The sequence below is a fragment of the Westerdykella ornata genome (genome assembly GCF_010094085.1).
Source record: "Westerdykella ornata strain CBS 379.55 unplaced genomic scaffold EI97scaffold_3, whole genome shotgun sequence".
In the NCBI taxonomy this organism is placed as follows: domain Eukaryota; kingdom Fungi; phylum Ascomycota; class Dothideomycetes; order Pleosporales; family Sporormiaceae; genus Westerdykella; species Westerdykella ornata.
In genome coordinates, this window is record NW_022986853.1 from 1,423,308 (window position 1) to 1,438,566 (window position 15,259).

The 15,259-nt window shown below is 52.2% G+C and overlaps 6 protein-coding genes across 6 annotated transcripts; 5 read left to right on the top strand and 1 right to left on the bottom strand.

Moving 5' to 3' along the window:
* Positions 1 to 139: 139 nt before the first annotated feature.
* Positions 140 to 850, top strand: EI97DRAFT_430710 (uncharacterized protein; the record flags this gene model as incomplete). Its single annotated transcript, XM_033797757.1, has 2 exons — positions 140 to 516; positions 572 to 850. A coding segment is annotated over exon 1 (242 nt), but the record flags the coding sequence as incomplete, so codon positions are not given.
* A 402-nt stretch (positions 851 to 1,252) lies between these two features.
* On the bottom strand, positions 1,253 to 4,378 carry EI97DRAFT_430711 (BRO1-domain-containing protein). The gene is made up of 3 exons (XM_033797758.1): positions 2,297 to 4,378; positions 1,850 to 2,252; positions 1,253 to 1,799 (listed from the first exon to the last, which is right to left on the bottom strand). The coding sequence occupies exons 1-3, from the start codon at positions 4,065 to 4,067 to the stop codon at positions 1,502 to 1,504; spliced, it is 2,472 nt and encodes an 823-aa protein (XP_033657225.1). The 5' UTR covers positions 4,068 to 4,378; the 3' UTR covers positions 1,253 to 1,501.
* Positions 4,379 to 4,455: 77 nt separating this feature from the next.
* On the top strand, positions 4,456 to 5,327 carry EI97DRAFT_183939 (putative iron/copper transporter Atx1). The gene is made up of 2 exons (XM_033793536.1): positions 4,456 to 4,874; positions 4,925 to 5,327. The coding sequence occupies exons 1-2, from the start codon at positions 4,787 to 4,789 to the stop codon at positions 5,074 to 5,076; spliced, it is 240 nt and encodes a 79-aa protein (XP_033657226.1). The 5' UTR covers positions 4,456 to 4,786; the 3' UTR covers positions 5,077 to 5,327.
* Positions 5,328 to 6,230: 903 nt separating this feature from the next.
* Positions 6,231 to 7,418, top strand: EI97DRAFT_183949 (class I glutamine amidotransferase-like protein). The gene is made up of 2 exons (XM_033793537.1): positions 6,231 to 6,682; positions 6,894 to 7,418. Exons 1-2 carry the CDS (start codon positions 6,338 to 6,340, stop codon positions 7,296 to 7,298), a joined length of 750 nt encoding a protein of 249 aa, XP_033657227.1. The 5' UTR covers positions 6,231 to 6,337; the 3' UTR covers positions 7,299 to 7,418.
* A 675-nt stretch (positions 7,419 to 8,093) lies between these two features.
* EI97DRAFT_183926 (MSF1-domain-containing protein) lies at positions 8,094 to 9,117 on the top strand. Its single transcript, XM_033793535.1, has 2 exons — positions 8,094 to 8,458; positions 8,515 to 9,117. Exons 1-2 carry the CDS (start codon positions 8,306 to 8,308, stop codon positions 8,956 to 8,958), a joined length of 597 nt encoding a protein of 198 aa, XP_033657228.1. The 5' UTR covers positions 8,094 to 8,305; the 3' UTR covers positions 8,959 to 9,117.
* A 2,196-nt stretch (positions 9,118 to 11,313) lies between these two features.
* On the top strand, positions 11,314 to 11,603 carry EI97DRAFT_184042 (uncharacterized protein). The gene has a single exon (XM_033793538.1). The coding sequence runs from the start codon at positions 11,347 to 11,349 to the stop codon at positions 11,521 to 11,523; it is 177 nt and encodes a 58-aa protein (XP_033657229.1). The 5' UTR covers positions 11,314 to 11,346; the 3' UTR covers positions 11,524 to 11,603.
* The last annotated feature ends 3,656 nt before the right edge of the window (positions 11,604 to 15,259 follow it).

Sequence of the window (15,259 nt, forward strand, 5' to 3'; positions counted from 1 at the left end):
TACTGTGGTATCCGGCCGAAGTAGTGTAGCTGGTCCGCGCACGACAAGGGTACTCGGACCATGTAATCAAATGTTATTACAGACAAAAATACGAGTAGCGCCCCTATCTTGTATAGAACTCCGCGTACCTCTGTCGCGTCGTGCATCTACCTACCATCAACACGATGCCTGAAGCCCCATCTACACCTCCTCACCACCACCACCGATACCTCACTCGCGATGAGATTGTTGAGGCCCGTGCCCTACATCAAGCAGGCCATAGCTACACATTTATTGTGAACCAGCTTAATTGCACTAAACGACAAGTTGGTTATGCAGTAACCAAGAACTTCGTCACACCTAAAAAGTGCTCCGGTCGTCTGCCTCATCTTACTGATGCCCAAGTTGATGAGCTTGAGGCGTACATCCGATCATCCCGCAACACCCGATAAATGAGCTATCTCCAACTTGCTCAGGGCCCCTTTGAGCACTGGGGCGTTGGTGAATACACAATAGGAGTGCTCTACGAAGAAGAGGGTACAGACGCTGTGTAGCTCGAGCTAAGCCACCCCTTACTGAGGCTAATCGGCAGATTCGTCTTGAGTGGGCACAAGCTCACATCAACTGGCAGCCGTGGGAGTGGTGGAGGATCTTATGGAGTGATGAGACCTGGATAACTGGTAGATGGCATCGAAAACAATGGGTTACAAGAAAACCAGGAGAGGAGCTTGATGATATATGTGCTTGGTAGATAAAATTCGTAAGAAGTATGGATGGGTGTTTTAGGCATGCTTCTCAGGCATGTGAAAAGGCCCTCATCTCTTCTGGAAGAAAGAATGGAAGTCGATCAACAAAGAGAGCTACTGTGATCGAATTGTGCCTCTTATTGATGGCTGGCTATGCCTGAATCCTCACCTTAAGTTCATGCAAGATAGGGCACCTGGGCATTCAGCTGCGTATACAATGGAGGAGCTCTCATCAAGGAGTATCCAACCAATCTTCTGGCCAGCATTCTCTCCCGACCTAAATCTGATTGAGGCTGTGTGGAACAAGATGAAGGACTCTATAGAGCAATTCTACCCTGAGCAAGAGGGAGGGAGGCAAATTACGTATGATCAACTGCGTACGGTGGTTCAGGAGGTGTGGGAGTCAATCACAGTGGAAGTGCTTCAAGAGCTCATTGATAGTATGCCAGCTCGTTGCCAAGCTGTGATTGAGGCGGAAGGAGGTCACACGAAGTACTGAAGTTTGTATGTAACAATAGACAGATGTGGAAAAGTGTCATTTGAATACATTAGCTAAACACCCCTGTCGTGCCCGGACCAGCTACACTACTTCGGCCGGATACCACAGTAGGTGACCTGAAAAGGCGCAGTACACCCTATCCATTGTACTGGTAAGGGACGTACACTCAGCACGTTGTATCGTATTTATAGAAATGGATATGCGCGATGGTTATCGAAAAGGCATCTGCTATGTACATCATACCTCTTCCGATATCCATACAGGTATCTTCCTCCTCTCATCCAAACCTGAGACCCTTCGATGGGTCCCATCGAGCATCTTGCGGAGGCCCGTTGGCAGGTCGGGCATTGCCCGAAGCTGTCGGCACGTTCGCAAACCGAATGCCAACTTCAGGCGACCACATGCTGGTGTGTGGACCGGTGCTGGCGCGTGTAGGTGTTGGTGCGGCGAGGGGCTCTTCAGCGTGAGCGTCCATGCCGTACTGGGGATTCTGCGCATCGTCCTGGCGTTGTTGTCGCAGAGAGTTGGAGTTTGTCTGATGCAGATTGAGGGAGCTCATCGCTGTGGCGAGATCACTGTGGGCGATGTTAGCATCCGCAAGCATTCAGCATCAGCTCTAACTCACCTTTCTATCTGAGACGCCTCCGACTTGCGCTGGTATGCGAAGCTTCGAGCATCATCCCGGAATCTGTTCACAATCTTCGCAAGATCGTTGTAGAACTTCCGTCCAACATCCAAGTTGGAGATGATCTCCTTGTACTTGAAGTATGCATTTTCTAGGCTTTGTAAAGCTTGTTCTCGCTGTTTCGTAGATTGGTCGCCTCTTCGCGCGTTTATGAATGCCGCATTCGCTTCTTGCAAGCTTTTGAGAGCTTCTTGCTGCTCTTGCGCCTCTTCCTTCACCATGTCCAGATCAACATCGTACATCTGCAGGCGTTTGTCGAACAGGCTCTCGAACTGTACTGCCTCGATAGTCTGCATAGGATACTCCCGCTCCAAGCGCGCAGCTTCCTGCAAGAGCTCCGGATCTGTCACTGTGAGCGACATACTTCGAAACAAGCGCGGCACTTACTGATGTCATCTTGCTTTGCCTTTGCCCGTAACGCTTCAATCTTCCTCCGTCGTCTGCTCTCCAGCCGGCTGACTTCATTGAAACACCCTCTTAGCTTCCCCGCTGCTCGCTCCACGTCCCCATTGATGACTGGCCTTCTGCCACTGGGCACGAAGTTTTCCAGGTCATGGTCCGGGCCATTCAATAGCTTGATGTGGTACTCATTCTCTTTGAGCTTCTGCTTGACGACCTTATCGCTGTCGGCGGCGGACTTCAGATAGCCATCGATCTCCGTGATTTGAGCGAAGAGCCTGGGCGCAGCCTGCTCTGATGGCAGTCGTGTCCATTGATTGGTTCCATATTTCCGTCGCGCTGCCTCGTCCTCTGCAGCTTCGGTTTTGAGAATATCACAGGCCTCGTGGTAGATCGCAAGATCGTTCATTTTTAGCTTCTTGGTATCCTCCATTGAGGCCCGTAAGCGACTCAGCCCCTCCTGTTGACGAATTTCTTCTGCATGTGCAATAAGGCCTGGTGGAAGCCCGAGCGGCTTCTCAAGGGCCTGAAGGGACCCAGGAAGATTGAGAGTCCGCAAGACTTCGTGAATCTGTGCAGTGAGGTTCTCAAGCTCCTCGATGATCGAACTGTTGACCAGCCGATCTCGCCGATCTACGTATATGCTAGCCGCCAGGTGAACAGAATAAGGCACTAGCTTTGAGAATAACGGAGGACCTAGCTCCTTGTTCTCACCCAACAGCGAGTTTGAGTCAGATATCTCTTTCGGAACTCTGGACACCACCATGTTCGCTCGATCAAGGATCGTGAGGTCGGATTTTGGAGGTACGGGTATCAAATAGATCAGGTCGTTATCCTTCTCGGCTCGCTTCAAATCTTCGGTAACACGACTTTTCAATGCGTTCAGATCAGCTAACACACTCTTGATGATGTATCGCTGCTCCTTAAGCGCCTCGTTCACACAAGTGAGACTGTCCCGCAGCCTTGCCACCTCTTCCCCGTACTTGCGCTTCTCCAGGCAATCGCATGCGGCCCTGTATTGTGCGGCAGCGGCGAAGTGATGATGCTTTGCTGCCATATGGTGTATCCACTCGCTGCTTATGGCGTCGGACTTGATTCCGGCGTCCATGGCCTCATTGTAGAGGTCCGACACACGCGCTGCGAGCTTGGAAATTGTCGCATCCTTCATCCCGTCTTTCACAGCCTTCTGCCAAAAGCACTCTTGCCCTTGCGCCAGCATAAGTTTCTCCAAACTATCCAGCGTCATATTATCCATATCTTCGGGAGGCGATGTGCGTAGGTCGGGTAGGACGTTCTCCCGGAGATGAGAGAGGACACCGGCCGCGAGGCAGAAATTGTTGGCAGCGACCTTCAGTCCATCCTGCGTACTTCGATTCGAGGACATCCCCAGTTGCGAGTACATTGCCGCAACATTGTATATTATGTTCGCCAGCTCGAAACGGATATTATTTCGAGAAATGGGACGGTTGGTGTTGTATCCAAGCGCAGGATACCACGGAAAGTCGACTCCCAAATCGATGGGAAATTTCCCACTGATCCAAACCAGCTGCGCAGCATATTGTAGGAGCTTTGGTATGTTGCTTGGATGGGGTTCCTGTGCATGTATCGCTGTGGACCGTAGCTTCTCAATCGCCTCGAGATCTTTGGTGAACATGTCCGGATGTTGATCATACTTGGAGGATATATATTGCTTGACGGCTGCGGAGAGGGAGACCGAATGGGACCGTCGGAACGGTAGGAATAGGATATTGCTCGACATGTTGTCAGTCAAAACGCAATCTGGCGAATTCAAATCACCTCGAAGCCATGGATCATGGTAAGGAGAAATTCGGCGCAACGTTGTTTACCGCAAGATGTTTGGACGAAAAGGCACCTGCAGGCGGGGCGCGGGGCGACGTCCAAAACGGGAATTGTGGCGTTGTATGTGGCGCAGTTGGTGTGGCTAGCGGTACGGTTGCTCTGGGGGAGGTCTATCTAGGTACTCAATGCTGGAATAGGAAAGTTTCGCGTCGTGGTTTTAGTACACAGTACGGAGTACTCATCAACATGTTGTGCCAACGCCTGCATAGTTGCAGAGGTGAATACAAGTAATAATCCGCAAACCAGTGAGGGCTTGAACGGAGACCCCTCTCAGCCTCAGTGAGCAAGTTTAACGCCACAATGCCCCTCCATTGTAATACATTGCTGAATGAAACACCGAAGAGCAGCTTTGCGAGATATTTGCGATGTACCAACAGATTGTATGAGCTAGCAATATACTATAATAAGTTGATGATTACACCATCTTCTCAAAGATGGCATGAAACCTCGGCGCAGTGGCCTTCCGGCAGGTACGGAGAGCATCTATAAAGCCACCGCTGCCCAACCCGTCCTTTTACCCTCCTCCTCAACACACATTTCACGTCTCTGACAAATCAACCGCACCAACTGCTCGCTCCCGGAGCCGGAGACGTTCGCTGTTCGACCAAATCCATCACTATGGCTGAGCATATATACAAGTTCGAAATCGCTATGAGCTGCGGCGGCTGTTCCGGCGCGGTGGAGCGTGTCCTCAACAAGCTTGAAGGTCGGAATAGAACTCCGTACCATACAAACACGCAGCTAATTCCATCCCAGGCGTCAAATCGCACAAGGTTTCCCTTGACACGCAAACGGCCGAAGTCGTTGCCGCCGAGTCGCTCGACTTCAACACCGTTCTCGAGAAGATCAAGAAGACTGGGAAAACCGTGAAGTCGGCAGAGGCGGACGGACAGGTTATGGCAGTATAAGTCGAATTGGACGTCATGGCGATTCATTCCGAGTTTGGGTTACCTACATGAGGGCGATTATCTGCGTTTTGCGTCAGGCCAATTGCAGACGCTCCGGATGAGGTCTTGCGAACGGGCTATGCTGCGTTAGCTATGGAGTTAGGATATTTGGTGGAATTTCAGGGTTTGTCGGCTTTTGGAATCACTCATACCTCACTTTTGAGCCCAAGACCGGTGCAAGTGATTGATCTCCAATTCCACCGAACTGGAGTTCGGTCACTCCGACGCAGCTGAGGTTGCCAACGCCGTCACTACCGCTTGGTCGACATTGACCTGCTACGGAGGTACTGAGACCCCCTCGCCAAGACCTGTAACTGTGCACGTGGAACGGGAGAGATCGGAATCTCGCAATTCCATAGAAGAAATTTCTAATCATCCATCAACCTTACTGTGAGTGACTCACTCTTTCTTCTATCCAGTGGCAGATGACTGCCTGAATTTGTGCCTGAGCCATTTCCGCTTCACCCAGGTGGGAAGCTCCCTAGGACTCATCCCGTCTCTGCTGCTGTCCAAGCGATCCGGGCTCCCCCACGGTTGCCCATCACAGCCACAACTGTTTTCATCTTACTTAGAGTCATCGAAGGTTCTCCTTCGGTTCCAGACGCCATTTCCATGCCGTCAGACGCGGCATGCCGCTTCCGAGGCCACCCTGCAACGGTTATCACAGACTGTTCAACAGGAGCCTCTCGAATTGTGCTGCCTGGCTTGAAGTCGTCATCAGTCGTCCATGTGGAAATTGCATCCTCCGTAACGGACAACTATCACGAATATTGCAACAATGGAGAGAAGTATACTCCGTACGGGCTCCTTTGGGTTTGCAGCCAGAAACTGGCTCTCCAGCTAACAATGATGCTTTGCATTGGCGCGGTGTTTTCAGCCTCCGGATGATTTCGCTTCAAGATTGGAAGCCAAAGAAGGTTGCGGAGTACCCGGCCATGAAACGGCTGGATTTGGTAGCGAGAAGCTCGTATTTTGCAGGATTCGTATCCTGCAGGCCACCCATGTGATGCAATCTGACGCGTAGAGTAAGTTGTCTACGGTGCCTATATGGCTGCTTTCCGCGATTCAGTTATCCGCTCGAAGCATATAAGAGATGGGTCTTGGGGCCTCAGGCTGCAACTCCAGACACATGTTTCTTTCCATTCTACAGTCCCTCCAGTGCGAGTACATACGCAGCGTTCCAGTCTTGTTTCAATAGTCCCTCTGTATAATATTCGTCTCTATGCCGTCTACGCCGAACGACTATCCGCAGTTCCCCACCGAAGCAGAGCTCTTCTACTTGTGCACAACATCTTCCACATCCGAGGACGATCTCGAGTTGCATCACACTTCCCCTTCGAAATCTTCCCTGAAGGTTGGAGTCTTGATCCTGGGCCATGATCAACATCAGTTGCTCGACCTGGCAGCCATTGACCTCCTTACAATGGTGAGCCGGAACTGCATTAGCAAGATGAGTGCCTCAACAAGCGTCTTGGAAGCTTCTGTAGACGAGATGGACATTCGCTATATCAGCGAGAGCGGAGAGGGCTCGTTTTCAGTCACCTCTGGCGCTCGCATGCCAGTAACGGTGAGCGACCCGTCATACCAATCGACTTAGCAATTACGCCAACGCTCCTTTCGACCAAGAAGAGTGCTTGGTCGCGCCGGACTCGCCCTGGTTGAGCTTGATTGGGCCGCCCGAACGACTCTGGCGAGGAGAAAAGGTTACACCCTACCCCGTCCACATCCCCAGTCATTTTGCTTCTCTGTGAAAAGCTCAGGGCTGACGTCCGCACCAGAACTCCTTCGAAGATGCTCCGCCGCTCGATATTTTGCTCATTCCGGGAACTTTATCTGCGGCCGAGCTGCCGCTATCAGCCGCTATGTTCATCAGAGGTCGAATCCTCAGCAACAACACGATTGCGGTCTTCAGCATCGCATCCGGGATCCTCCCACTCATTCAATCTGGCGTTCTTCACGGCAAAAAAGCCACAGGACCTTCCTTTCTCCTCCCCGCCCTCCAGAGACGATTTCCGGAGACCACATGGCAAGAGACTCAATGGGCGCGCCATGAGAACATCTGGACCAGTTCGTCTCCCCTGGCCGCCATCGACATGCTGGCTACGTGGATACGCCAGTACTTTTGGGACCGCAGAGAAGCGGTCGAATGTGCACTGAGAGCTGCTGGCGTCTCCTCCTCCTAACGATGCTTACGAATTCGCATTTTTCGGCGTTGGTACCTTTCTCTGCTCCGCTATATACCCCGCTCTGGCGCGAATCAGGCATTGCGGTTCACGGCATGTTGTACTATATTTCTATAACAACTCTGTACTTTTACCTCCGCGTTGAGCAACGATGGTAGAGCTCCGCGGACCTGTATCGTTAAGCATTGAACTTTAGACGTGGTGGAAGATCATGGCTCGAATGTGCCACAGTAAGGGATAATGTCTGGTATTCTGAATCTGACGGTTATTCGTCCCGTTCTCGACATAAACCTACTAGTTCTTCCTTTCCATTACCCCCTCTGTTCTTGTCTTGCTGCTCCTGATCTCCGTCCCGAGGCGTGGGTCGTTTGCGCATGTGGCGTTCCCTTGCCACATTTCGAAAGAACAAGCCTCGGAGATCCACAAGAGTCTAGCAGTAGCTCAAGAAGCTGGCGTATCACGGCCCTATGGGAAGGTGATGGTCACAGAGTGAAGTCCTCGCACGTGTTTGTGTGGTTCCCTCATGCAACAACGTCATCGGACAGAATCGGGCTGACTAACGCCACACGCCTCCACGCTTGAAGCATGCTAAAAGCGGACACTTCCCCCACAATCGACAATCAAAGACCCAATTTCTCACTTTCCTTTATATATATACAGGTCGCGTGCTCAGCATTGCATGCATACATTCTTTTAAATACAATCAAAAGTCGAATTGAACAGCTGCATAAAACCTGCAAACCCTTCGGCTATTTCTCCGAGGTTCCCCGAGCACCGATATCGCGATTCCGGTTACACCATTGGCCCTAGCGCCTTCACTGCCGAGACGTCCATTCTTTTTTTATTGCCCTCCCTATCACCCTCTCCTCTGACTCCTCACCCCCCACACGACACAAAACATCCATCTCCCACACCGTCAATCGCGAGAACCGTCGCCCCCGTCAAGCCAGCGACTACACCGCGCCCTTCATCGTCTCGCCGAACCCGTCCCGGACGCGGACCGCAGAATGAAGATCTTCCAGCAGAGTACCGAGTTTGACTACTCGTGGGAGGAAGTGTCCACGTCCAACTGGGTCAAGTACGGCCCTTGGAACGAGAAGACGCCGCATGTCATTGCTGTCGACACCCTCAGTCGGACGGTTGACCCTGCGACGGGCATCGTGAGTGACTTCTCGCCTCCCAAACATTGTCACATGCTAACGCGTCGGAATTGCAGCTCCGCACTGAACGCCTCATCACTTGCCGACAGTCCACACCCAAGTGGATAAACTCCATCCTCGGTGGCCAAGACACATCGCTGGTCTATGAGACTTCCTACGTCGACCCCAAGGCGAAGACGGTCACGCTGTGCTCCATGAATATGACCTGGTCGGATCTCCTCAACGTGCGCGAGACCTGCGTCTACCGTCCCTCATCATCCGCCCCGCACGCGAAGACCACCTTCCAGCAGCGTGCCGAGATCACAGCCCTGTGCGGTGGATGGCAAAAGATCAAGAACAGCATCGAGCAGTTCACCGTCGAGCGGTTCCAACAGAACGCCGCCAGGGGCAGGGAGGGCTTCGAGATGGTCCTGCAGCGCGCTAGGGAGGTCTTCGCCGAACAGCGTGACATCATCCAGCTGCAGCAGAAGTCCAAGATTCTGCAGGAAGCACGGTTATAGCATCTCGATGATCTCCCGCCTCACCCGCCTTATGTCCGTCACGGTTCCATATTTTGCATCTTGAAGCTTCCGGAATATTTGTCTTCGACTTGGCGTCTGCTTGCATTTCCAGCGATCTCGACATAATCATTTTACATGGACATCTACGTTTGGATGTCCCGGCGTTCCACTCTTTGGTTGGGGTTTAAAAGCGTGGTGGAGGTTCGGAAAAGTCCTTTTAGCGGTTTTTCTCAATGCATGGGTCAGGCGCATAATACCTCTCGTCCTCCGGAGAGGGCTTGTTTAGATTGTGTCTAGACTTAGCGGTATATCACTGTTTAGATATAGATATGGAGACGTGGGGGAGTTGTCTGTACAGAGTGAGTGGGATTTGTAATGCATAAACTATCCTCTCTTATCCTTATCTGATGTCTTTTTTGTGAGTGCGTTCTGGTGGTGTCGAAGTTCGCTCCTCAAGAACATGGTCTTGTCATCCTCTCTTTGAACGTGATAGAGGTCCCTTCACTAGGCCTTGATTCTTAGCCATGCAGCAAATATGAAGCCCTACTACCCCTACCATCTCTCCTTCTCACACTCTACTATCAGCATATTCTCTTTCAGGACATGAGTGTTCATGAGACGTGCGGTTGCCTCACTCCGTGTCTACGGCAATGTCTTCGATCTAGAGCCGTTGAAGTGACGATGCAGTTCATCATTGTCCAGCTAGTAGCATAGCGAAAGTGGCATTATGCTTTATAAATTTCAAATCCTAGCGGAGCTCATGCATGTGCTCTTTTTCAGATGATTGACGTTCTCCACTCTAACTATGTCCAAGCAGTTACCTTTCACATGTTCCGTTCATTATGAACATGTCAGAATTTAAGACGCCCTTCCAGTCACAACCTAGTCTTGGATATGCGACCACCAAACTATATAAACCTTTAGTTATCTCTAAGCTCCTTTTACTGTTACACCCTCAACTGTCTGCATCGTTTTACGCAAAAACGTCGGACATCAGCCTCCTATGTTGTTCGCCGTCCCAGGCTTGCGTCATTTGGACTAGCAACTATTTGTAACTTTTCGCGTACGATAGGGGTGATAATGATGGTCATCTGCATCACAGATCGAGCGCCTGAGTTTGTCGCACCTGGCTGCATGATGTGCATGTTCGTATATCAGAGTCACTTCGAATGTTGTGCCCGCGTTTGGCTAGTAACGTATATAAACTGCTCTGTTTCTGATATTCTAGACTCCTTTCTATCAACTTTCCTCTTCGTTTTATTACTCAAATCTGGCGTATATGACGGTATGTGCTGTTTGCTATCCCGGGAGTCCGCTGTCGAGATAGCGCCATTCATCGTTTCACGAATACGATTGAGTGATGATCATCTTTATCAGTAGGGTGAGTTGAAAAGGCAATGTGTATTTCACACATATAGTACATCTTGAACTCTCGGAGTGCTTATAAAACAGAATCTCGTAGCTGTCAATCGCGATTGACATATATAAACCCCTTTGTACGTGATCTCTTCTTCCTACTTACTTTCAATAACTCTTGCTTTGTTCCTAAAATGATGAAATACTCGGTCTATGTTAAGGGTTCTCCTAACCGTGATTTGTTAACTGAATGAGAGCATAGTGCATCGCTTGTCGTTCCTGAGTTTGGAGGAGGTATATTTGAGTGATGATAACGATGCTGATGAAGATAATGCTCTCTATCAGTAGAGAACTTTTCGAAACACAACCATTTTTATGTATGTGTTAAGCCAACCTTGATAACTGACATCTGTAGGGGGCTCTGCACTCCAACTAACCCACGTGTCTCAGTAAGGTGATCTCGAAAGCGAAAATGTCTCTGTCACCTTGGTCGCTCATATATAAGACCGTCGTTTTCCCCTCAATATCTCTTTCCCCTCACTGGTTGCCCCCTCTGTTTGTTTCTGCTTGGTTTTCTCAAAAAAATCAGGTTCGGAGGACGAATGGCCGTCTGCCGTCCTGGATTCTGCGGACGCTGTGTTTTCCTGTCGTTAAGGCATTTCGCGACTGCGAGGAGTACTTTAGTGATGGTAAAATCCATCATCTATCTAGGGTTCCTAAATCGAGTTGACAGGCGTTTCATGGTCGTTCCACGAAGAGCTCGAAAACCGACGCTTTCTTAATGTGTTCAAACTTTTTGAAATGAGGAGCTCGGTGCTGGTGGGCGTCTCCCCGCTAATGTTGACAAAAAGTCCCCAAAATACGACGACGCGAACATGTAACCTTAACTTGAATCAAGGTCGGGGTTTGGTCTTCGAGGTTCTCCGTACAGGAGCTCAAGGCAAGGGTATATAAAGCAGCCACCTCCCCCGACATTCCTCTTTCCTTACAACTCTTCAACTATCTTTACCTGAAAGTCAGGCTCGCAAGACGATGTTCTTTCCTACCTTGTCTCCCAAATCGAACAGGACTCACAGTGATGTAGGACTCTTGTGCCCTTTGCCTAGACTGCGAATAGGCGGCGTGACGATGATGCTGCTGCTAATGACGACGATGATGGTCCAGTTCTTGATTACAAGGTCGGGGTCTGGAAGCCGGTCGGGATGTTGAGTGACAGATGGGGAGTGGAAGCCTATGATGGAGTCCGATGGAGGTGAGCAGAATCACCAGTCAATATCATAGTTACAGAGGTGTCACGGTCACTTCTAAAGGTTCGCCACGACTTCTCTTCACTACCATCACCACCATCGCCACCGCAACTGCTACCGCCATTGTTGACCTACCTGTTACCCTTACCGTGGCCGTCACCGACACCCACCACGCCAAACTTAGGCTGCAGAAGCACACCACTTTGGGGCACGCGATGAACCCACTCTATGTCGTGCACACCCTCATCCATCTAGCTTCCCGGAATGCGACACCGTCCCTGTGTCCGAGGTAGTACAGCGTGGATCGTCGTACAGAACTACGTGGCTGCCCGTCCGCTTGCCCGCTCACAATAACGCCTGAATCGACGAAGCCAGCATCATTATGCTTACATAGAGAACTGCACATTGATAGAAATCGAAATTGTCACGGTGAATACGGAGAGCAACATGTGGAATCGGCAAGTAAACTGCACGGCCAACGAAAAAGGCTACAAGAAGAACACCCCCGTCTTTAGGTGATGCAAAACTCTTTGCCCGTCCTTATACAGAGTACACGTACGAGTATTTATCTCGACAGTCAGCAATGGGAGTCAGGGGAGAAGGAAATAGAGCGCAAAGATAGGATCGTATTCTTCAACAAACTACACACAATCCCTTCACCCCTCCTCCCGACACCAAACCCCCGGATGGAAAAGCAGCAAAGGCCACCGACAAAGAAAAGAAAGAGTATGTGCAGAGACCTCAGGCCCATCACACCCTCATCAACACTATGTAGCGTAGAAGAAGCACCGCTATCTAAACTACCACCAGCCCCTCATCATTGCATGTCGTTGCCTAGGACCTTAATACATGCCCCAGCGCTTCTTATAGCCAGCTCCATAAGCCTCAGTAGGCGCGGCATAACCCTCAGTAGGCACGGCGTACGTCTCGGTGGTCTTCGTCTCCTTCTCACCTCCGTACGCCCCGGTGGGCTTCGGCTCCTTCTCACCTGCAGTCGGCACGGCAGTCTCTTCACCGACAACAGGCAGCGAGGAGGGCAGGAGGGAATCAGCAGGGAGACTGCTGGTAGCAGAGGCAGTCGGGACGGGAACCTCGCCGGTACCGTAGCCGTTACCGTAGCCAGGCGTAGGAGCAGGCTTCTTGGAGGTCAGGAAGCCGGTGGGACCGGCGGCGCCGCCAGAGGGGTGGGTGCCGTTGTTGGGAATGGGGAAGTAGGGGGCGGGCTGGCCGGTGGGGTGGGCGGGACCCTGGGAAGGCTGCTCAACGGGAGAGGCCGTGACGTAGAGGGTCGTGGTGATGTGCGTGGTGCTGGTCACCTCGCCCTCCTCGGGCGGGGATGTCTCCTGGCTGGGCGTGTCGTTGCCGACGGTCTTGGATAGGTTAGTACTGCGAATATCGGAATTAACGATTACGACTACTTACGACAGTGACGGTCTCCTGAGCAGTGACGGTTACGGTGACGGGAGGCTGGCAGTCAGCGCCCTCACCTTGTGAACCGCTCTTGGAAGGAGAGGCACCCTGCTCGCCGGTGGGAGCGGCCCCGGTCGGGTGGACGGTGATGTACTTGTAGGTGGTCGACGTGGTCTTGACAGTGGTGGTGCCGGTGATCTCGTCCTCCTTACCAGCCGAGGAAGTGGGTGCGGGATACTCGTTGTCTTTGGTGACCGTGACGGTCTGGTAGATGGTCTCGGTGGACGTGGAGACGATCTCGGTGGTGGTCTGGTGGGCGTTCTTGCCACGGCCGACAGTGTAGGTGAGGGTCTCGGTGACGGTGTGGGTGACCTCGGACACGGAAGTTTCGGTCACGATGGTGCCCGCCGAAGCGGACGAATAGGTGGGCACTGCAGTTGTGGTGGAATTCCCGGAGGGAGACAGAGCCAGAGGGCTAGAGCTGATGCCAGTTGGTGAGCCAGCGTTCGGGTAGCCAGTGCCGTAGGCGGGCGCGGTAGTGAGGGGAACCTCTGTGCTGCTGGTATCGAACGTGGGAGGGAACTCGGCAGCTGGGGTTTCGGTGGCAATTGAAGGAGCAGTTCCAGTTCCAAGGTAGGGCGGGTTGTGAGAGCCCTCACCACCTTCGGGAAGACCGCTGCTCGCGGGTAGGGCAGCAGTGCTGCTGGCACTGGAGCCTGTGCCGGGAAGATGGTGCGACGGCGACCCGTAACCGTAGCCGTTACCATAGTCAACATTGGGGCGGCGCACATGGCGACGACCATGTCCCTGGGCAGCATCGACGGCTGCCAGAGAGGCCAAAAAGGCGACTGTGAGCTTCATCATCTTCGACGACCTTGTTCCTTGCTCTTCGATATGGGATAGATTGCTAAGGCTTCACAGGGTTCCTTAAAAGGGGGACGAGAAAAACGTGGGATTTGCCGGATATTGACCTGCGAATGGAAACCAGGCAGAAATCAATTCTGCGGATGTGTGCTGCGCGTCTGAATGAGTGACTGGAGTTGGTGAAAAGGAGTGACAATGTCTGCGAGAGACCAAGCGAGAGCGTAAGGAAAGTGAAGCCTTGCGGTGGAGGGAAGAAACACAACGAGGGGGCCAGCCGTGTGGTTATAATCGAAACACATGGGCGGAAATTGATTGCAGGAGAAGGGCCAAGCCCAGGTACGACGCACAGCATGGGCAGGGACCATCAGCCCCCTGGGCAGCTTAATTTCACAGCCAGGGGAACGGCAGCAACTGGCCAGTCAGCGCAGCCGGTTGGCAGAAACCGTGCTTGGGGGGCATGTTCGTTTGCAAGAGAACGCGCCCGTCAGCGACCTCTGAGGAGCGGCCTTCGAACCTCTGCGCTCAACGGCCTAGCGCAGTCCGTTGCGGTGTGCCGTTGCGAAGCAATGAAAGGGGCGCTCAGGCTCCATGTGGATGCTGTTGGAATTCGTTGCCACCGTCATCAGCTTCGACGGCCACGTCTCCCCAACCCTGGGAACGCTTCGATGCGTTTCCCATCTCTTGTGCATTGCACAATCCATTCCCTCATTATTGCCTCCCCTGTGTGCTGTCATTGTTGCGGCTCGGCAGCTTTGCCGGCGGTCCCTGATTACGTTTCGCTCCCTGGGCCAAAATAGCACGACGATCCGTATCTCAAGGAACAGACTGTTACAGACACAGCCGCGGGTACCTGGCAGATATGCTGCAGGCTGCACGCTGCATTCTGTGTCATCGCTGTGAGCGTGAGCACACAATCTCCGCTGCCGCTGACGGGAGAGATGAAAAAGGGTCATCTCGCCCCTCTGCTTGCTGCCATTATTTTTGGGAAGAGGGAACTGCTCCGACTTCGTCAACGACAACTCAAGGCCAAGATTAATAGCTTGATAGGAGACGACGGCAAGTCCTGTGGAGGAGATGAAAGGCGGCTGTGCGGCCGTGTGTCGTGAAGGAAGAACGGGGCGTGCTGCGACTTCGATCCAATGGTGACAAGCCGCCCAGCAGACCCTCCGAACCTTGACCCCTATTGGAAAGATATCTAAACGCGACTCCACCTCCTCTTGAGACCTTTTTGCCCCGCAAATGTATAGAAATATCGACCCTTCACGGAAGCCATTCTCGTAGCTCAACATGCAGATGGTCCAAGAACAAAAAGCATCATTCTTCGAGGTGTCGCACCGAACATTATTGCCGACGTCGGTAACGTTCATCCAACGTCCCCAAATTTGGCCCTACCCCTGAAACATCCCCGACTCCCACGCCGTTCC